Source organism: Boleophthalmus pectinirostris, unplaced genomic scaffold (assembly GCF_026225935.1).
Source record: "Boleophthalmus pectinirostris isolate CB_2022bp ecotype Guang Dong unplaced genomic scaffold, ASM2622593v1 HiC_scaffold_20, whole genome shotgun sequence".
Classification (NCBI taxonomy): domain Eukaryota; kingdom Metazoa; phylum Chordata; class Actinopteri; order Gobiiformes; family Gobiidae; genus Boleophthalmus; species Boleophthalmus pectinirostris.
The window spans coordinates 33,568,624-33,591,245 of record NW_026571153.1 but is presented as its reverse complement, the minus strand read 5'-3'; the positions used below and the strand labels follow the sequence as shown (position 1 = coordinate 33,591,245).

At 39.6% G+C, this 22,622-nt stretch overlaps 2 protein-coding genes across 3 annotated transcripts; one reads left to right on the top strand and one right to left on the bottom strand.

Moving 5' to 3' along the window:
- The first annotated feature begins 1,418 nt into the window (after positions 1-1,418).
- Positions 1,419-12,004, top strand: badb (BCL2 associated agonist of cell death b). Of its 2 annotated transcripts, none has more exons than XM_055156381.1 (4): positions 1,419-1,606; positions 2,394-2,552; positions 4,401-4,600; positions 6,625-12,004. In XM_055156381.1, exons 2-4 carry the CDS (start codon positions 2,402-2,404, stop codon positions 6,736-6,738), a joined length of 465 nt encoding a protein of 154 aa, XP_055012356.1. In that variant the 5' UTR covers positions 1,419-1,606; positions 2,394-2,401; the 3' UTR covers positions 6,739-12,004. The 2 variants fall into 2 exon arrangements, with proteins under 2 accessions (XP_055012356.1, XP_055012358.1); XM_055156383.1 differs by lacking the exon at positions 1,419-1,606 and adding an exon at positions 1,662-1,814.
- Positions 12,005-12,883: 879 nt separating this feature from the next.
- Positions 12,884-22,352, bottom strand: zgc:101765 (uncharacterized protein LOC450036 homolog). The gene is made up of 6 exons (XM_020920476.2): positions 22,233-22,352; positions 21,777-22,041; positions 21,280-21,425; positions 21,058-21,197; positions 16,830-16,988; positions 12,884-15,102 (listed from the first exon to the last, which is right to left on the bottom strand). Exons 2-6 carry the CDS (start codon positions 22,013-22,015, stop codon positions 14,923-14,925), a joined length of 864 nt encoding a protein of 287 aa, XP_020776135.1. The 5' UTR covers positions 22,016-22,041; positions 22,233-22,352; the 3' UTR covers positions 12,884-14,922.
- Between the last annotated feature and the right edge of the window lie 270 nt (positions 22,353-22,622).

The window sequence follows — 22,622 nt, the reverse complement described above, 5'->3', positions numbered from 1 at the left end:
CGAAATGAGTTTCCTCCGCAGGGTGGCTGGGCGCTCCCTTAGAGATAGGGTGAGGAGCTCAGTCACACGGGAGGAGCTCGGAGTAGAGCCGCTGCTCCTCCACGTCGAGAGGAGCCAGTTGAGGTGGCTCGGGCATCTGTTCCGGATGCCTCCTGGGCGCCTCCCTCGGGAGGTGTTCCGGGTATGTCCCGCCGGGAGGAGGCCCCGGGGAAGACCCAGGACACGCTGGAGGGACTATGTCTCTCGGCTGGCCTGGGAACGCCTCGGGGTCCCCCCGGAGGAGCTAGAGGACGTGTCTGGGGTGAAGGAAGTCTGGGAGTCCCTGCTTAGGCTGCTCCCCCCGCGACCCGGCCCCGGATAAGCGGACGAAAATGGATGGATGGATGGCATTATAAGCCTGCTGTCCTGTGTTCTAATTATTATTTTATTATTTTATTTATTTAATGAGACAGAGACAGCACAAAATGTTGACATTAATCTTAACAGGAGAGATCCATGATCATAATGATGATGACAGTTAGTCTACTGTCCTGTGTTCTAATGCAATGGACCCCAACCCTTTTTTGCGCCACAAACCGATTTAATGTCATACAATATTTTCACGGACCAGCCTTTAAGGTATGGCACCAAAATACGACAAAATAAAATGATACAACCAACACAAAAATTGTGGAATTTTGTAAATATAACAATAAATGTTTCTAAAGACGTCTGTTTTTACTCATTTTGCAGCTTGTGGGTTTAATATTAGCGCTAATAACCGAGACAAGTATCTTGACTTGGGTCAATTGAGTGAATAGTGAGTCTCAGACGGATGTAACAGAGAGAATTCGCCATTTTTCAAAATAAAAATGTGTTCAGACTCGGATAATAAATAAAATGGAAATAATGTAAGTCATACCAAACGAAACAATGGACTGGTACCGGTACCTGACCCGGGGGCGCTCTTCTATTGAGCTCACTGTACTGTGTTCTAATGACACTGTGGTCTGATGCTGCAGATGCTCATGGGACAGGTCTGATCTGACAGAACCACTGGAGCAGAACTTTGGTTGAGACAAGCAGCGTATGTAATTGACTCATGTTATGTAGCCTGCATGTATTCAGTATTCAGATAAGAAAAACTAAAGTATGTCTATAAACTACGAGTCAAAAGTTATTTTAACATCTCTCGCTTTCTCTCTTGTCCACGTCATGGGGCTGAATATTATTTATTTTTGATTTTAAACGGTTGATCTTATTTAAATATGTTGATCTTATTGTAAGACGTACACAATTTTCATATTTTAGCAAACTAGCCCCGCAGACCCCCCAGACCCCCCTGGCCCCGCAGCGCGTGAACCGGCCGTGCTCTGACACAAACAAAGCGCGCTCCAGTCCTGCTCGCAACAGTGACGTCAGCGCGCAGCCGCGGTGCGTGGTCGCTGAGCGCGCAGGACCATTGGGCGAGCGCGCAGTGCGCACGGAGCTGAAGTGTTTTGTGGAGCGATCATAGACCGTCACAGACCGTCACACACCGATAGAGCAAACAACAACAAGCTCCGCGGCGCATGAGGCGAGCGGCGCACGCACAGCCGCTTTGGGGACGGACACTCGGACATTTGGGGTAAGATCTGAGTCACATCCTCTTTGTTTACGCCTGTCGCAGCGGGAATAGCTCCGCACCGCTTCCGCCTTTAGGAAGTTTCTTTTGTCTTCAGTCAACAACACAACAGCTCAGTGCTGTTCGCCTCTCTGCGTATACGCACACGGGGAATCATCTGCTCTGGGTCAAGTTTCTTCTGTGTCAAGTTGTCCCGTAGAGTGCTGTCCCGGTACGTGTGTCTCCGCTCTTCTGCCTGCGCTGCTACGTGTGAATACCTTTGGACTGGCCGTAGGAATAACATGATGTTATCTGCGCTGCCGGAGCTGATGGGCGCGGACTGAGACGGGCACAGACCTGGACACGCTCCTTCCACTTTATGACCGCACCATTCTCGTTAGCTCTAGAGTTAGCACTAAAGTTAGCATTGTGGACTCGTGTTGTTTTCTACACGCGCTTTAAACGTGTGCCCAGTGCCATGTCCTGTTTCTGTCAGCGTTGTACATCCCGCTACGTGTCTGACGAACTGCAGGTTAACAACTCAGTGGTGGAAAGATTACTGAGAATTTGTACTCAATTAAAAGTCCACTGTGAGTTACATGGCTAATAATGTAACAAGTTCTGCTGGTAAATTAATACTTAAGTGCATTTTTTTAACTCTTTTATACAACACTTGATCAATGAACCTGTCTAAATCACAAGTTTCATATTTGCACTTGCATAAGTACAAGTAAAAAAATACACCAAAAATAAACTCAATTACAGTAACATGAGTGAAATGCTCATAGCCTGATTTTGTGTGTTTGTGCAGGTGGTACGATGGCCGCACACTTCACCATCTCTGACAGTGAGTCGGAGGAGGTGGACGGAGTGGAGAAGGAGATCAGACCTGCTCCAGGCTGTGAGAAGCACGGTGCCACAGAGCAGACCCAGAAGAAACACAAGCTAAAGTTAGAGCTACGAGAGACAGGTGAGGTCGGCAGGTGCAGACCAACACTCAAGAGAATGAACAAAGCATTCAGTCATTTGGTTTGAGTGACTTTGACCATTGAGTATATAAGTAGTATAAGTAGTAGTAAAATAGTAATAACAAGTGTTATACTGTGGCTAATCTCACAGTCATTTCACTCTTGCCTGATACTTAAACTTCAACTATATTTAAAGTTACAGTATGTAACTTTCTGGAGGTGGCAGCTCCCTGTCTCTGCTGTTTGTGAAATCTATAACCACACTTTTCACCACAACATTTTCCATGAAGATCAATGCAATCCTCTGGAATGTTATAGCCAAAGGACCAACATTTCCATGGAAACAAGCAGGAGGAGGCCCTCCTCCAGGTCAAATACGAGTCAGGTTTGTGGACATGCACACCGGCTCGCAGTAAGGACACATGATTTTCCCAGCAATAAACCCAACCAAAATGAAAAATCATGATTCTATTGTAGTCAGTTTTTTGGCAAAATAGTTCCATACTGTGGTTTTAAAGACATGCTGTGGTATATTGGATTGGCATATCATCAGAATATTATTTTCAGAATGCAGGAAAAGCCCTGCATTCATACAAAATATGAATTTGGTCAGTATGGACCATGCTTACTTTAATTTCTTAGCAGTTTCCACACTTTGTCATGGGAGATACAGCACTGTGATAACCATTCCTGAGTGTAAATATGATTATACGAAAATCATTAAATTAAAGGTGAACTGTGTCACTTTTGTGGTGGAAGGTTCAACACCTGCTTGTCTCCATATACATGTGATTTCTTTGCCTGGAATGATCTACATTACAGTATGATGTTAAACTTACTTGCATACTTAAAATGATCTCTGTGGAGACAAGCTGCCTGTGTCAGTTAAAGGACTCATATTATGCTGTTTTTTCATCTTTATTATAATGTTGTTTCCTCGTCACAAACATACCTGGAGTTTTGTTTCATTTACACATGTTTAACACACAAACCTTCCATATTTAGGCTAAGTTCTTCTCTCAAATGGAAAACACTGTTCCACCTTGTGATGTTGTACAGGAAGTGCTCCACTGTGTTATTTAAACTCCACACACCTTCACTAGAATCATTTGGAATTGTTATTCTTGATTGAACTAAAGGTAAAAGGGTGCTGTGAACTTAAACTACCACTACATGACATCACAAGGTGGAACAGAGTATTTTGAGCTTTGAAGATGTAGACAAAGTCATAAATAAAGGATTACTCAAATGAACTGGAGTTGTGAATGAAACAAGTCACAACACCAGGTCTGTTTTTGAGGAGGTACCAACATTATAATATGGCTAAAAGCTCATAACAGTCAGTTTGGTGTAATATAAGACCTTTAAATATGTTTAATGCCATGCTGTGAACCTTCTGTGAGAATGACTAACATCTCTACGGAGACAACAGATGGCTTGCCCACCACTGAAAAAGTCTGTGTGTGTTTACTGTGATAACTGTTCGCCGACTATGCACAATTACACAATTTACAGATCAAATATAAAATCAATCAAGTTATAATTTCGCTTCCTGGTTGAACATCAGATATGGCACACACAGAGGTAGGCTATAGCTGTTACCTAGCAACCATTCTGTAAACAAGGGCCAAAACTTGTCTGCACAATAGTTATAAAGTTTTATAAGTTAGACTTATAAAAATAAATGACAACCTCTTCCTTGTAGTAAACTGCCTGTGCATTTTGGATGGAGATTTCCGTGTTAATGACATAGGCAGAGGGATTCTGTTACTGTCCTACTAAACCAAGCCAGAATAAGAGATAAACATGTATATGCACAATCACATTTCTAAAGACGTTTACTCCCTCAGGCAGTGGCAGGATCCGGCTCAGCTCAGAGTCCCATGTGTCGGAGGACAGCAGGGCAGAGGAGGAGCTGGGCACCCCCACAGAGGGCTTCCCTTTCCGGGGACGCTCCAAGTCTGCACCCCCTGCTCTGTGGGCCGCCAAGAAGTATGGCCAGCAGCTGCGCCGCATGAGTGACGAGTTTGACAGCCTGCTGGACAGAGGGGTGAGCCACCACCAACTACACCACACATAATTATTCACGCTGGAGATTCTCACGATAAAAAAATTCACTCAAAATAACTCAAAACTTGATTTAGATTGAAAATGTATATCAACCCTTTGCTTTGAACTCTGGTTTGGACTCTTGACGTTTCTCGACCCTGAGGCGGCGCAGCTGTGAAAACCTTTACAGGAGACTTCATTATGAAGGTCACTGAGAGAAGATCAGGGGTTTACAGATCTGTGAACACTCTGAGGATTTGAACATAAAATATAAAAAATATTTAGTTGAGTTATTTTCACTTTGTTTTCCATAATTCCAGAGATCTTGTTTAATATTTGTGATATCTTCTGTGTGTTTATAAAATGTAAAAAGTCTTAAAGCAAACACTGAAAGAGAGGGTGTATCCCAGTACATCACAACTGGTACTGACTAAACACACTGGCATAGTTTTAGCATCAGTTTATAAAGACAAGATGGAGATGTCATTGCTTTGCCTGGAATGTTCCATAGTATGACATTAAACTTATCTGTCTCCATGGAGACAAGCAGGCGCTGCCACCAAGCCAAGTGGCTGGTCAGATCTGTGGAGAGGAGATCCTGATCTCCTGATGCATTCCTTGTCATAAAATCCCTGTAACTGATTAAATGTGAGATGGATACATGTAAAGTCATACTGTGGAACATTTCAGAGAAAGCAATAAAGTATGAAGACAAGCAGTGGCAGATATCTCACCAAAAAGTGACATAGTGTTCCTTTAACCTTGAAATTCAATTTGTCAGCTGAACAAAAATAAAGTTTGGTCCAGCTGACAAATTGAATTTCTTCTTTTGCCATGGATTCTACCTGGACGACAGGGATTGTACACACAGTCTTTCCAATGATAATTGATAATCATGCCATGTGATTGGAAAATACTATATTTTAGTCATTATGGTTGATACTTTACAGTGGCATCATGCTGGGGGTGCTCTACACATATCCTTATGGTGGAATGTTCAGCAGTTACTGTGGAGTTCAGTGTACACAAATACAGCCAAAAAAGTTTTTAAAAACTCAATAAAAACACATTTTCAGGAGTCTGTGATCAATCCGAGTGTTCATGGTCCTGTTTAGGATTTCTCAATAAAAAGATGAGTGACTAACTGAGTAACTGTTGGCTTACTAGCTTGTGACTGTAATGTTATATGAGAGGGACTTGTTTAACAGTATAAATCATCTTACCTGTTGTTCGGGCGAATTCAATTCCTTCTAGTCAGACTGTGTTAAAATTAAGATAAAATTTAAGTTTCACTGAGTATCAAGCTGCAGTGTTTACCCTTAGCTTCACAGTAGTGAACACATGGAGGACGTGGATTGTTGTGCATAAGCCTCCTAGATTTGATTACAACAGCTCCAGGTCTGCTCTGTCCTGCCCACATGACCACACACCTGCTAATGGCACAGACAGCTGCTCATGCATGGTGTGTTTCATTTACACATACCTCACTGAATCAGTTCACTCTAAAGAATTGAAACAAGACTAAACCAAGGTGGGAGATACAGGTCCGATCAAACATAAGGGCAGCTGACAGTTGCTCTGTAATCTTCTAAACAATTCATGTCATATTTCTGCACTTTTGTGGTTCATTTACAAGTCTGTTCAAGTTTTGTATGATGAAATGAAATCTCACACATGTGCAGGCACTTTGGAGCGCATTTCTGAATGAATGTCATAACATCCACATATTCATTTTTGTCAATATTGACCAGACTCAAGACTCAATAGGATTAATATGTAATAAGAGGCTACTAGAGGAGAAATGTTATTCTAGTTGCTTGAATGTCAGCATCTGTCTATTTATTCAATTACAGTGCTTGAAAAACACATCTTAAAACATGCATTCTGTGTGTCATGGAGATAAATTTAATGCCATACTGTGGAACATTCCAGGCCTCCACTGGAAAAGTTCCCTAGAGCAGCTCTGAGTTAGAATGACCCAAGTGAATGTAACTGTAAGTGACTGCTGCCCCTCTGTAACCACAGGAGATGAAGAAGACCAGACCCATCCACCATTCCAAAACTTGGTGGAGCTACCTGTTCAGCCACCAGGAGAGCGAGGGGGAGAGCAACCACCACGAGTCCCACCGCACCGAGTAGAGCTGCCCTGGAGTCTGGACCCCGGAGCCTGGACCCTGCCCTGCCCAGTGCCCGGAGTATGCCTGCTCTGGGTGCGCCCACAGGGGACTTAAAGATCATGAGGGGGGCCCTGATCCAAACACGTGATGATATTGACACACTATAGCTGAATCTTTTGTATTGGTGTTGCTCACGCTGTGGGTTCTTTTGGGCAGCCACTGTGAAGTAGTGAAAGTGAGACTGGCATGACGCTAGACTGTTGTGGTTCAGATGTATTCAGATCAGATCCATGGACAGTCACACCCTCATCCACACTATGCACTGTGCCGGAGAGGAGAGGGACACGTATCAGGAGGCTGTATTTAACACTGGGAATTAGCTTTTCTTTCAAATCATCTCTGCTAAACTGATCCTGAACTCATGCACTACGCTAACATGCACGCAGAGAAAACCAAATCTCCACCCTGCTCCGATTACAACAGCATTTCTAGTGCTAAGTCATTTAATTTTTTTAGTAGCACAACTGGAGAATTCTGTTGGTGTTCCCCTATTGAGTATTGCTGCATTTTTACCATAGACTGTGTATATAGTGGACTTAGCTAGCCTGCTAACCACAGTGTTCCAAACAGGAAGTGAGCATAAGACTCTGGCTCCAGTTCACTCTCTACTGAAAAATGGAGTCCCATCTCTCTGCGCCTGCTGCTGTCAGGTTAATCACTTTGCTCTTAAAATGTTCATATTAACCCACTCTACCTGATCCTGGTGTTCTTATGTCACTATTTAAAACAAGACATGAACATTAATATCGGACCAATCAGGTGCCTTCTTTCGCTAAGGTTGGATCCAGCTAGCGTTTGCAGCAGGTTTGATTGACAGCTATAATGCCTCATTGCCAAGCCCCTTTCAAAGCAGCGGTGCGGGTGCGGTGGAGCAAGTACCTTCAACAACCTCGCTCCTTATTGGCTCTTTGGTTGCTATGAAACGCACACTCATATCTCCAGATATGGAACTCTTCTCCGCGCGAGTGGCCTCAGTCGGCCGGAGCCTAAATCCACTATATACTGTACACTCATACAGCATACAGCCTAATCTGGACAGGGCCAGAAACCGTGTAGACAATCTTACTTGAGGTTTACTCATTTTAGATTCAAATCATGGTCCCTCCAGCCCAGAAAAGATCAGTTCTCTGGAGAAGTCTGGCTATAACCAAACAACAGCAAATCTTAGTACTCTTGTGCATGTAAACGTAGAGTTGGAGTGTGCCAAAGTGGTCATAGGCCTTAAGCAAAAATGAGGTGGAGAAAACAGAAAAAGCTATTCCTAGTTTTTAAAGATGCACTATGTCATTTTTTCTGATAGAGAGTCATCTGTTTCCTTGTAAACACAGAGATGGTATTGCTTTCCACAGCATAAATCTGTGGAGAGACAAATATACTCAGGTACTATGCATCTTATTCAAATGAAAAGGTCTGTGAAATGGACTCTTAGAGAACAGCAATTCCAGGGCTGAAATTATCAAATGATTCTATTGAAGATGTATGAAGTTTAAAAACACAGGGAAGCACTTCCTGTATTACCGCATGACATCACAAGGTGGAACAGAACACAACAGAACAAAACACAAATCCAAGTGTGTTTTTGATGAGAAAAGTAGCCTAATATGGGCCCTTTAATTGCCATACTGTGGAACATTGTAGGTAAAGCAACATCATCTCCACTGAGACAAGCAGGTGGTGAATTCCCCACTGAAAAAGCTTCATAGTGCACCTTTAACCTTTAGTCTTCTACTCTGCTTCCAATTCACCTGCAAAACCGAACCAGCTAACTGTATCCGCCGCCATTACTACTACTGCTTTATATCAAATTTATATAAACGGATGAACAATCTTGTACAAGGACAATCTCTGATGCAGAAATAACTTTTGTACTAATTCAGGGTTAAATGATATATGAGGAAATGACAGATAACTAAAAGCACATCTTTTTAAAGCTATGTCGAAAAAAACAACAACTGTGGAATCTATGTGTTTTGTAAATATTGTGTTATATTTGAAATGACAGGGATGTGGGGGTTAGAAGTTTATTTTAGCAGTTCCTCTATGGCGAAGTCAGTGCGCCGAGTTAGCAATAGGCTAAGTACAATCCACCTCTGGGTTAGGTACTGAAGGATGGACGGGGACTGGAGTCTTTGAGCCCATTTCACCAGCCAATGAGAATGCAAGGACGTCACGTGATGTCATAACACTCCAAACAGGTTTGAAGATGTTATCATTTCTGATGGAGGGCAGGGACCTGTAAGACTCTATGGCAGATTCACCGTTTTGCAAAGAACTCTCCAAACTTGTTGAACATGTTGAACCTTCTCATTATTTGTTTGGGATTGGCTCCACACACGTGCCGTATTCATTTTATGGTTATAAATCATAAGATAAATGACACCACTTTCTGAAGCTATTGTAAAGTATAATTACAATTTATTTATTCATTTCAACAGAGAAGACGCTGAACTTTGTGCCAGTTTTGGTTTCATGTGGATAGGCAGAGTAATTGCAGATATATGAATCATAAACCAGATCAACAAATCTGCAATCTGAGAGTTACACAGCAAATACAACCTGACAATTCTGACCTATTCAGTGGTTTCAATGTCGTGTTCTAGGTTTTGAGGACACATTCAAAAGATATAATGTTTAGTTTTGAGCTGGTATAAAGTTTTATATGCCCCCACCCTCCATCTGAAATGATGACATCAAATTTTACAATGCTGTAAGCGCAATTTACTATCAAAATATGTACAGAATTTTTTATAGTCTGTAGTTTCTAAGTGGTTTGGACAAAACCAGCTCTCAAAGTAAGCTGTGTGGGTGCTCTATGAGTTCTGGTTGTACCTGTGTTTTGAGTACAATCACTTGCAGCTTGTGGAGTCGTGTTGTGCTGTGATCACGTGATCGTGAAAGTGGTGCAGATCTGTGAACAGTGTCTTACTGGAGTCTATGGGCCATGGAGCTGTGCACGGCAAACGCTGTCGTATCTAGATGAGTTTAAATAACTAGAGTTCTCAATTATGATATCTTTATTTCTGTAATTCTGGAAAAAAGTACAGATATATTAACAAGTGCTTGAATTAAAGGCGCTGTGGCAGATTTTTACTGTCTAAAAATGTGAAACAGTTCATCCTAAGTGGTTTGCAGTGGTCCAAAGTTATTCCTCACTTACTTTATGTATTCAGAGCATTCTGTTTATTCCCCACTAAGAGTATACACACTTTTCACAACTTTCCTGACCAGGGAGTAGTTTTGCCATCACTGTAAGCCTAATAACTAGCAACAGCATACTAACGTGCACTTCCTGATTATCGGACAAAAAAATACTCTCTAATTAGATGTAGACAGCAGACTTATTTTAACCTTGTGAGCTGCTAATACCATATGTGTACTGGGGCACACACATTTTGCTCAAATACATGGGGGGAAATCAGGTGCAGGGCCTTTAATTGAGAATTTGATGACAGGATTTTATATTTCGAGCCATATTTTGGTTCAATTCTGACTTCATCATTTGGACTCAGACTAGATATTGTGTTTTTGCCGCATTGTCTTTGCCTTTGTGTTAGAATGTGGGGCTCTTGTGACAATCTGCACTCCACCACTGTTAGCTAGTGTTGAAAAGTGAAATGTGTCTTTTGATTTGAAAATGCAGTTGCCTAAAAGTTGTAGCTACACTTTTATACAATAGCACATTTTCTTAATTTTGTAACCACTTTTTCTAATGCTAACTTTTCTACTCTTGTGACAAGCTAATCCTAGATGTTGAAGTTTTTGTACGACCTCTGACCTGTTCTGTGCTCACATGCTGTACCCAACTACAAGCTTCAGTAGGATTTAGTTAAAGGAGCTCTAAGAAGACCCTCCATCTAAAAATCTTCAACGGTGCTCCTTTAATATTAGGGAGAAGGGATGCACAATATTTTGCAAAATTGATAAAGCAATATATGTTAATGCAGTAATCCATTCATCCACAATTTCACAGCTAATATTAAAGTTTTTCAGTTGAGATTCACATTTAGAATTTTATTTTATTTTTTATTTTTTGGCCAGAGGTGGGTAGTTACATTTACTCAGTTATTTGAGTAACTTTTTAAAGGATTTGGACTTCTTTAGCAGCATATTTTACTCCTACTTGAGTAATATTTTTATTGCAGTAACAGTACTCTTACTTACTTAGTAAAAGTTTTTGCTCCTCTTCCCACTGTGAGTAAGTCTACAAGTGACAAAAAGCTTTATGTTTACAATATGAAATTATCTGAACATCTGTTTCTTGCAGCTCCTTCAGATGATATAGTTTGTCTCTTTCTGATTACTAGTTCTGTCTCTTTTCAGATTAATTTTGCTTTAAATTATACATATCTTGACAGTTACTCTTTAAATTACTCTTAGTAGTACGTTTCTTGACTCTTACTGTAGTCATTTCTTAGACCATCACTTTGTACTTCTACTTGAGTAATATTATTTTGATGTAACGGTACTCTTACTTGAGTAAAATGTATGGCTACTCTCCCCACATCTGCCTTTTCAGTCATCGTCTCACATTTATCATGTATCAGATATCATATTTTTCTCATATTGTGCATCCCTAATTTGTATAATATTGTTTCTGAATGCCTTCTACAAATCAAGATTGTTTTTAGAATTTTTTAGACATTTTTTCTTTTGTATTTTATGACCAACCCACATTATTTTGTGATACAATTTGTCAAAACCTTAAACAGCTCAGAACTCCCCGGAGCCTCATTTGAACGACTACCGTGACTCATGCTTTACTAGCCCAGACCTCGTCACAGCAGAAGGCTCTCAGTCTGCCTTCAGCACGTCTGAACTTGTTCTTATCACCAGCCTTAACTCGCCATGGCTGCATTCACTCTTGTCCTGGTTGGACCCTGGTTTAGTCCTGATATAGACTTGGTTTGGTCCTGGTTTAGTCCACATTTTGTTGTGCAAGTGTGAAGCAGCCTTGTACAGTCTTGACAAGCACAAGTGTGTGGGCTCTGATGCAGTAGAGAAACCTGTTGTAGTGGAAAGACCTGCCGGGCACCTGCCTGGCATCTGCTGGGCATCAGCCTCTGCTAACTAACTTGGGATTACTTGAATATGGAATTGTGAGAGAGGAGCTCAGATTTGAACATGACTTTGTTGATGGCTTTTGTTTTGTTCAACTTTTGTAAATGTATTTTCTACAGCTGTGAAACATCTGATTGTGCTGTCTTGAATAAATAATTTTAAGAGTGCAAGTTGTATGTATGTTTCTGTGCCCTCACCCATTGTCCTGGTTTAGTCCGGATTTAGTCCTAGTTTAGATCTCTGTTCTTACCCTACGGTCATGAGCTTTGGGTAATGACCGAAATTACAAGATGCCCGATACAAGTTAAATGAGTTGCTCACACAGATATGAAAATGCAGGGCTGTTGTCATAGTGATGAACATTTATATTTACCGATCTATTCAAAGGTCAAAAGTCCTCAAAATGAGATGCTCATACCTGAAGGTTGTCAGTGTGTGCTGCAGTTGTGTCTTTGGGCAATGCACTTCACCCACCTTGCATCCACTATTTATAGCTTTGGCATTTTATTATTAGTGTAACTTGTATTTTAAGATGCATTTCTGCCAGTCTGGCCCAGAGCAGCATTGACAGCTTCAAACCATCTTTACTAAAACCTTAAAGGCACAATACCAGATGTTGCTGTCTTAAAACATGAAAAATAAAACTAGTTCATTTGTTTGCAGTAATTCCTCACTAAAAAAAAGGAGGCACCAGGGCATGCTGGAGGGACAGTTTTTGTTGCATTTAGTTAAATAAATGTTTAAACTGTCAAGAATTTTTTTTTTCTACATTACTACTTTATTGGTGATATAGAGGGATTCCAATTTAGAACTATATATATATTTCCATTAGTCAACTTCTTCACAAATTATCCCACCAAACCAAGTTAGAAGTAGGAAAACATGGAAACCAGTTACATGTTCTAACCCTAACCCATGTTCTTTAAGCTTTATTACAGATGAAAGATTATATATATATATATATATATATATATATATATATATATATATATATATATATATATATATATATATATAAAATCTTTATAGTGAAAAAAATACTTACTTCATTCAGTATAAAAGAACACTCATTTATTAGGCAGTGTGAGTAGTATTACCTGGGATCCAGAATACACACTTCCTCAGTACTGGTGAATCTCCCTCTTTGCAGATGGCCATGATTGACAGGTGGATAAGCCAATCAGAGACATGCATAGGGCGTTTGTAGCAGAAAAAAATATCCCAGGGGACTAAAAAACAAGGTGTACTTCTGTAGAATTAGGGAGAGACACATTTGGACAGGCTTGAGACACAGTGGAGGGAGTGGAGACCAGATGTCCATATAAAATTTTAAGATAGCACTGTTGATTTACCAGGCAAGTAGTACACTTGTGTGGAAAACCAAAATCATAACCAATTTCCAGTTTCAGCATAGCTGGAGAAGAGGTCATTTACAGTCATGGACAAAATAGTTGGTTCCCTCTGGCAATGAAAGAAAAATCAACAATCATCACTGAAATAATTTGATACTGATAAAAGCAATAATAAATAAAAAATTACTGAAAATTGTCCAACAAAAATCAAACATTGTTTTTCACCTGTGGTTCAACAGAATAATCTGAAAAAAACTAAATAATGAAACTGGCCTGGACAAAAATTATGGTTCCCTTAACTTAATATTTTGTTACACAACCTTTTGATGCAAACTCTGTAAACAAATGATTTCTGTAACTGTCAATGACACTTCTGCCCTGGTCAACTGGTATTTTGACCCATTTCTCATGAGCAAACTGTTCTAGTTGTCTCAGGTTTGAAGGGTTCCTTCTTCAGACAGCATGTTTCAGCTCCTTTCACACATGTTCAATAGAATTGAGATCTGGGCCCACAGAAGAACACTCCAGAACAGTCCAGTGTTTTGTTCTTAGCCATTCTTGGGTGTTTTTAGCTGTGTGTTTTGGGTCATTATCCTGTTGAAAGACCTATGACCTACAACCAAGACCAAGCTTTCTGACACTAGGCAACACATTTTGTTCCAAAATATCTTGATAGTTTTGAGATTCTGTTGTATTTTGCACAGATTCAAGACACTCTGTGCCAGATGCAGCAAAACAGCCCCAGAACAAAACCAAACCTCCTCCATGTTTCACAGTAGGGACAGTGTTCCTTTCTTGGTCTGCTTCATTTTTGTGTCTGTGAACACAGAGCTGATGTGTTTTGCCAGAGAGCTCCAGTTTTGTCTCATCTGTCCAAAGGACATTCTCCCAGAAGCTTAGTGGCTTATCAATCTGCATTGTGACAAATTCCAGTCTCACTTTTTTATGATTTTCTCTCAACAGTGGTGCCCTCACATGAAGTCCACTTTGGTTCAAACACTGATGGATGGTGTGATCTGACACTCATGTACCTGCCCCTTGGACTCTTTGGTTCCATTTGTATGATCCAATCTGTTCAGTTTCTCATAAATTTGCAGCCGCGTCCAGGGAGTTTGTCTTCAGTCCTGTGGACCTTAAACTTCTGAAGAACATGTGTAACTGTAATCACAGGAACATCAAACTACTTGAAGATGGTCTTATGGCCTTTATCTTTAACCTGCTTGTCTCTCATTTTCTTTCTAGTCTCCTGACACAGTTCTCTTCTTATCTTTCTCTGGTCCATGTTCAGTGTTGTGTCCATCATGTCTCCAAACAGCACAATGACACATGTCCCCTTTAAACAGACAGACTGACTGAGGACAAGTTTGAAGAACCTGTGATGCAGATTAGAGACACTCCTAAGTTTAACATGTCCCTATTGTTCAGTTACTTACAATCTTTTCTTAGAGGTACCATCATTTTTGTACAGGCCAGTTTCATTAGTTTGTTTTTTTAATAATTATTCTATTGAACAACAATTCAAAAACAGTGTCTGATTTTCATTGGTTATTTTTCAGGATTTTTTAAATTTATTATTGCTTTTCTTAGTTTCAAGTTATTTCAGTACAAATTTTAGATTTTTTTTCATTACCAGAGGGGTACCAACAACATTAACCACGACTGTATAACAGAAATAGGTGAGCAGAGTGTAAAACAGACTGTAACTCATGTTGGTCCCAGTCCAAGTGCAGTGGAGGTCAGAGCACATGTGAGGGGTTCCAGCAGAAGTGCTGTCCACAGTCCAGAGCACTCAGCTTGGACATGTCCTCATCACTCAGGGAAAAGTCAAAGATGGCAGCGTTGGTCTTTATTCGCTCAGGGCTGGACGACTTGGGTAGAACACCAATGTTTTGCTGCACAGCCCAGCGCAAGAGGACCTGAGTGGAAACAGGAACTGTCAGATACCCTAACCATTGGGAGAGGAGCAAAGTAATGTACCAAAGCCACGTTCTAATACTGTTACCTCATCATAACACACACCTGGAGTTGTATTTAGTTTTATTTACACATGTTTGAGAAATCCTGAGCTCAAAATGTTCTGTTGTACCTTGTGATGTCATGAAGTGGTAGTTTTCAGATTATCAGATCCTTTTACCTTTAGTTCAATAGAGTTTGGCAATTCCAGGGCTGAAATCACCCAAATGATTGAAATGGTGTATGGAGTTTAAAAACACAGTGGAGCACTTCTTATATTACAACATGACATCACAAGGTGGAACAGAATGTTTTCTGTTTGAGAGAACTCAGCCTAAATACACAGGCTTTGTGTCTTAAATAACTCCAGGTATGTTTGTGACGAGGAAACTTTTTTTTATTGATGTATTTATGCCTTATTTCACACCAGTTTTTATTGCTACTCATTTAGAATTTATTATTACTATTTATATTTTTTTCTATTTATCTCTTTATTATTATAATATATTGTGATGTGTGAACTGCTGTGACCAAGTTATTTCCCTTGTGGATCAATAAAGTTTGTCTAAGTCTAAGCATTATAACAGATCAGAAAACAGCATAATAACTTCAAGGTAAGAATAACTGTAAGAGTGGTTTATAATATGACTTTAGTGTAACTGGAAGAACAACACAATAATAAATAAACAAATGTAGTAAAAGATCACAAATCTGAGCAGAGTAAGGTTATGTTACAATAGCTAAATTTAGTGTTAAAGTTATTATCAGGAGAAACATCACGATTTACAAATATTCACAATAATGGTGAAAACCTGAACTATCTTTCATTTACACTGTTTAACAGAAAGCCAGTCCTAGTTCCTCTGTGTACTTAAAGGTGCACTGTGTAACTTTTCTGGTAGAAGGTCCGTCCTGTTTTTTTTTGTGAAGATTATATTGCTTTGCCTTGAGTGTTCCACAGTGTGGTGTTAAACCCATCTCATTTGCATTTATCCCATTTACTCAATTACAGGTGTTATTGCTCAAAAGTACCACAGACAACATGCATTTGCTTTGCAATGTAAATTCTGTACTGTGAGCAGGGTCACCTTTCCACAGATCTGACATGTATAACTTGGGCTAGCAGTGTTACTTGCTTGTTTCCTTGGAAATAGGAATATGTAATGCCATGCTGAGAAGCATGCCAGGCAAAGCAATAGCTTCTTTATGGTAACAACTGGGTGACCGACTCTCCACCAGTAACATTACATACACTTACCACACTGTTATGTGAACACATGGTAGAACTTTCTTTTTCTATTCCCATGTGGTCTTATACTGTATGTGTGTGATCCTCAGTGGTCCAGTAGGTTCATAGTGTCCATGTGTGTATACTAGTCTATGTGCTTTTATACTTGTTCTTGATACAGCTCACGATCATTCTAAAGCTTCAGGAAAGGCTCATTTCTGTCCAGTCAATGGGACTGTTTTGTATAGATACCTGCTAAAACCTTGTATCAATACCTGATACCTGCTAAAACCTTAAATATGGATCAGCACCACATCAGCTCAAATGTGGTCTAAGGTTGACCGGCCCACCAGGCATTTTCCCAGTAGTATAGATTACCAGTCTGAGCCTGTGGATCAGTATCTGATTTTCGATACTTTTGACAGCCCTAGTTACAACAAAGTGCGGCTGGGTGAAGAGTACCTGTGCGGGGGTCCGACTGCAGGTCTTGGCCACCTCCAACACCACAGGGTCAGTAAGCAGCTCCCCCTGCCCCAGAGAAGAGTACGCCTGGAAGAACACCCCAAACTCAGAACACAGCGCCCGGAGCTCAGGCTGAGCCAAGCGTGGGTGGAACTCAACCTGCATACAACGTCAAGAAAAGAAAAAAAACACAAGGATTCTAATACCTTACAGTTTAACCTTACAGAGAGTAGCAATACTCTTACTTGAGTAAAAGTTGTCCTTACTCCTCTAACTGAGTAAGTCTACAAGTGACAAAAGATTAATGTTGACAATATGAAATGAAGTGATTTATTCTCCACTCATTCATTTTTGTGTCTATTCTTTGAAAATACCAGATGTTGTGCATTCTATCACATTTTGTTCTTACAGTTACAATGTCAAGTCTAAACAGTTCTTCATACGTTTAGTTTAACTTGAGTACCGGTAGTAGTTTCACCAAATACATTTTCACTCTTACTTGGGTTATTTATTTATTTATTTATTTATTTATTATTATTATTATTATTATTATTTTATTTCGGTCACAGGTATATTTTGACATTAATTCATAAACAGTCATATTTAACATATACAGACCGAAAAGGTGCAGGCTGAAGCTTAAGCTTATTATGCCTACCCTTTATTCCTTTATCAGAGCGTCATCTTGACACCAGTTCATCTTCAAAAATACAGCAGGAAGAAACAAGCTAATCAGTAACAGAACAACAAAGTTCTACAGCACAAACTAAGTCTCATATTTCATGTATCTGTCCAGAGTTAAACATTTAAACTTCTTTATGAAGTGAAAAAAAGTGGTGCACAATTTTAGGTTTTCTGTACAGTTGTTCCAGAGCTCCACCCCTTTAACAGATATACAAAATTTCATAATGTTTGTTCTGATTTTCTTTTTAATAAACATGGTCGTGCCTCTGAGCTCATATTGGCTATCTCGGATTTTGAACATGTTCTGTAACGGATTTCGATTGTTGTTTACTTTGAACATAAAGAGTGTAAATCAAAATCGACTTTCATAAATAATGCATTGGTTATTGTTATATAAGTTGTTAATGCGATTGCTAATTGCTTTTTTTTATAAAGTTTTATAATTGCCCCAAATCTCACCTAGGTTTATTATTAGACTTTTATGGCTATATATAGCGATCACTTTATAATTTCCTAATTGTATTTATGTGTGATTTCCAGTTTAAATTATGATCTATATAAAAATTTATTTTTGAAAGACTTTTCTAGTGGTGTATATTTAGCATAATTTTGTACATGATTTTGTACTTTTCGCTTTGCAAATATCATAAATTTAGTTTTTTCTATGTTTAGCAATAATTTATTAACAATAAACCAGACTTTTATTTTCTGCAGCTCCCTCTCCACCATTTGAAAAAGCTGCCTTTGGTTTTCACCTGAGCAGTAGAGGGTGGTATCATCTGCGAAGAGCACATAATTGAAAATTTTTGATGCCGAACATAAATCATTTATATACATAATAAATAGTTTTGGCCCAAGCGTCGAGCCCTGTGGAATTCCAAAATTTACTTTCAACAATACAGATTTTTCATTATTTATTTCAACATACTGGTATCGGTTTTGTAGATAGCTTTGTAGCCAGGCATGCACAGGTCCTCGCAGTCCATATCTTTCTAATTTTTGCAATAATATATTATGATCGAGGGTATCAAAAGCCTTCTTAAGGTCAATAAAGATACCCACACTGTATTTCTTTGAATCAATTGCTGTAGATAAATTTTCTACCAATTCCATAACAGCCATTGAGGTAGAGCGATTTTTCCTGAATCCATATTGATGGTCACTTAAGAGCTCATATTTTTCTATGAATTTATCTAATCGATGAACAAATATTTTTTCTATTATTTTTGAGAATTGAGAGAGTATTGAAATTGGTCTATAGTTTGAAAATATTTTTTTTCCCCATTTCTGTATACTGGAAACACTCTTGCTATTTTCATTTTATCTGGAAATTTGCCCATTTTAAATGACTGATTACATATATGTGTCAGTGGATCTGCTATGAGCTCTATTGTATTCTTGATTAGGTTCATGTCTAGGCCAGCTGCATCTTTGGATGTTTTTGGTTTGAATTGTTTTACTATTTTAACTATCTCATTTTCATTTGTAGGATTCATATAGAAGGAGTTTGGGTTTCTACAGACTGTGTTACATGGAAGAGAGTTCCTGTGCATTTCTATAGATTTTGCCAAGTTATTACCCACATTAACAAAATAGTGATTGAACCCATCTACAATCTCTTTTATAGTTTCGAGTCTGGTATTATTATGTGTAAAGTGGTTTGGGATATCATGTTTCTTGTCTCTTATTTCCATAATACTGTTTATCACTTTCCATGTTCCTTTTATATTTTCCCTTTGCTCTTGAAGTAATTTGTGAAAGTAGTTCTTTTTACAACTTCTCAGGATGCTTATCAATTTATTTTTTTATACTTTTTATATTTTTAATTTCAGATTTCTTTGTTCTGAGTTGGATAAATCTTTTATATAGTAAATTTTTTTTCTTGCATGCATTTTCTAGTCCTTTCGTTATCAAAGGCTTTCTAACACAGTTTTGATTTTCATTTACTTTTTGCAATGGGCAGTTTTTTTCATATAGTTTGATATATTTACACAAGAAGGTTTCATAGGCATCATTGGGATCAGTCTGATTGTACACATCATTCCAGCTAAGTTTGTTTAAGTCCTCCTTAAAATTATTTAAAGACTGGGGTGTTAATCGTCTTATGAATTTGTATGATTTTGATTTGGAATCATTATTCAGTTCATTACAGTTCTGAAAAACTGCAAAAACTGGAAGGTGATCACTTATGTCACTAATCAGGAGTCCTCCAATTGTTTTACCTTCAATTTTACTGGAGAATATATTGTCTATCAGTGTAGTAGTGTCAAAGGTAATCCTACTTGGTTTATCTATGATTGGGATGAGCATATTACAGTACATCATGTTTATGAAGTCTGCTGTTTTCTCGTGGGCAGAAGCATTCATAAGATTAATATTAAAATCCCCACATATAATTTGTTCTTTTCCTTTGGACCCATTTGTGTTGAGCCAATCATGCATTTTTTCATTAAATATATCTATGGGGGATCCTGGGGTTCTGTATATACACGTGACTTGCACATTTCTGGATTTTTTAAATTCGATCTCAATAGTGACACATTCTAATATATTTTCCACAGTTATTGATTTGTTTTCAACAAGTTTACAAGTTATGTCTTCGACCTCTATTTTGCAGCCAACTTCTAGCTTACTTAAATAATATTGTAATTAGCCTTAATAAAGCATAAACAAAGACTTACTACGAGTAATTACTGAGGAGTTAACTGTTAGGCCCGAGCACCAGAAGCTGCTGAGGGGTCTATTAGTGCCACAAAGTGATGCTTCTAGTGGCCGGGAAGTGAACTGATGCAAAGAGTTGTCCGTAGTGACCAGGGAGCCTCTGATCCACTTTTTGATGTCACTGTAATGTGTTAACATAGGAAGTGCTCCACTGTGTTTTTAAACTCTATAAACATGAACTCATGAACTATAAGAATCACATGTTTTTCAGAACATTGTGTGAAGAGGTCGACATCAAGCAATTTGATAGCAATATATTGCATAGCTCTACTCATAGCAAGAAGTGTGTGGAGTTTGAATATTCTCTCTGTGCCTGCTTGGGTTCCACTGGGTGCTCTTTTCTCCTACCACTAAACACCTGTGACATCAGCTTCCATCACCTATAATCTTTGTCATTCTGATAAAAGTAGATTCATAAGAAGATATGACTAGATGATTGTAGGTAGTCCCATATCTGGTGGATTCAATTGTTTGTTAAAGCTTTAATTATAAACATTCTAAAACAGCTATCGATCTGTAACAGTGCAGAAGAGTGAGGATTCTAAAAGGCTTTCTAAACTTTGGGGTCCATTTAAAGTCATTGGTTTAATCATGTGCTGCTCTCACTGTAAATTTAGCAGAAACATAAAGGGCATCATGTGCCCAGAGCTATACATACTAAAAAAAATTTACTTAATATATTATACTAAATCTGTTAGTGTTGTGAAGTTTGTGTGTTCATTCATGTTTCTCCACAGTTATCCTTGTCTTCTAATAGTAAAGCCATGGTTTCTCTAAAATCTACAAACCATACATTCAGGCTGTACTGAGATTCTGTGCTCACCTGTAGCACAGCAGGGGGCACTTTGCTGCTCTTCATGAGCTCCCTCATGTGGGTGGGGGTGTAGTTGGACACTCCAATAGCCTTGAGCTTCCCCTGGGAGTGCAGCTCCTCCAGTGCAGCCCAGCTGGCTGCTCTGTTGCCTGCACATACACACAGACACATACATACACATTACACTCATGGACATGGATACTACAGAATGGCTCTTGCAGGTCCACTCACTAGGGTTCCTCTGGTCCGTCACATCCAGCCCCTGTGTGCCAGGCCAGTGGATCAGGTACAGGTCAATCCATCCCACATCCAATTCTGACAGGCTCCGCAGAGCCCTCTCCATGGCCCCCGCACCCTGGTCTTTAGGTCCCAATTTACTGGACACAAATATCATACAGGACCCATAACAGGACTGCACGTGTCATGTTCACTAATTAACCATGCCAATAATAAAGATTTAGAACAAATAAATTTAGATTATGGTGTTTTAATCCTGATTTAATCTGACTGGTGAATTATGAATTGGGTGGACTGTTTTTTACTACACTTTCACATTTTTTGTGTTTTGAGTTTTTATAGAAGAAAAAGTATTTACATAACAATGACACTCACTAATAAAGTTCCAAAGATTGTGATGTCACCTGCATAATCTCTGATCATTGACTGATAGAATATAGAACATATGATGCTATATGACTGATCATATAGATACATTGACATGGCATTACCTGGTTATAAACACGTCCTCTCTGGTGAGCGCATACTTGGGCAGCAACTCCTTCAGAGCTCGTCCTAAATCGGCCTCATTGCGGTAGACAGCAGCACTGTCGAAGGAGCGGTACCCAGCAGCCAGCGCCGCATCCACAGCCTGGAACACGCTCTCTGCCCCCACCAGCTTGTATGTACCCAGGCCCAGGAGGGGGATGTGGGTTCCAGTGTTCAGGGACACGCACGGGCCCGAGGACATGACTGTGGACCGTAGGAGAGGCTCGTCTGTGAACATGAAGACAAACAACAACAGGCTTTTATTCTTTTGACAGTGGGGAGGAGTCACAGTCCCCTGCTTCTCTCATGATGTGCCTATACTCAGAGCTGTATCCAAACATAAATTATGGTGAAGACTTTTTACACTAATACTATTTTTAAAGGACGGTGAATTGGAGTGAAACATATGAGCTACTTACGTTCCTTCCTAAACTAGTAAAGACAAACACAAAAACAGTCGAATAAAAGTGAAACGTGAGCTGCAGTCAGACTGTGTGGATCCACGCTGCGGCGAGGGCTCAGTGTGGGTTTGAGTCACGTGATTTTGAGTTGGTCATGTGACGTTTTCTTTGCTTTCATTGGAGGAAAGACAGCCAATGAAAACGGCCCAAACAAACCTTTGCGTTCCCCAGCGGCGGGAAAACTGAGAGCATGCTAGAACCGGCACACCAAGCACCAGTAGAGCACCAGTACACCGAGCACCAGTAGAGCACCAGTAGAGCCCCATAGAGCACCAGTAGAGCACCGGTACACCGGAGCAGCGTGCCCCAGCCCCGGCAACGACACAGAGCAGGGCAGCCCCCCAGCCC

Bases quoted from the DNA above. Each gene is read 5' to 3' on its own strand.
- zgc:101765 (XM_020920476.2), bottom strand. From the start codon at position 22,015: ATGTCCTCGGGCCCGTGCGTGTCCCTGAACACTGGAACCCACATCCCC. The intron at 21,198-21,279 runs GTGAGTGGACCT...GTGTATGTGCAG, and splicing joins GACGGACCAGAGGAACCCTA to GCAACAGAGCAGCCAGCTGG. The intron at 15,103-16,829 runs GTACTCTTCACC...GTTTCCACTCAG, and splicing joins GCAGTCGGACCCCCGCACAG to GTCCTCTTGCGCTGGGCTGT.
- badb (XM_055156381.1), top strand. From the start codon at position 2,402: ATGGCCGCACACTTCACCATCTCTGACAGTGAGTCGGAGGAGGTGGAC. The intron at 2,553-4,400 runs GTGAGGTCGGCA...TTACTCCCTCAG, and splicing joins GTTAGAGCTACGAGAGACAG to GCAGTGGCAGGATCCGGCTC. The intron at 4,601-6,624 runs GTGAGCCACCAC...CTGTAACCACAG, and splicing joins ACAGCCTGCTGGACAGAGGG to GAGATGAAGAAGACCAGACC.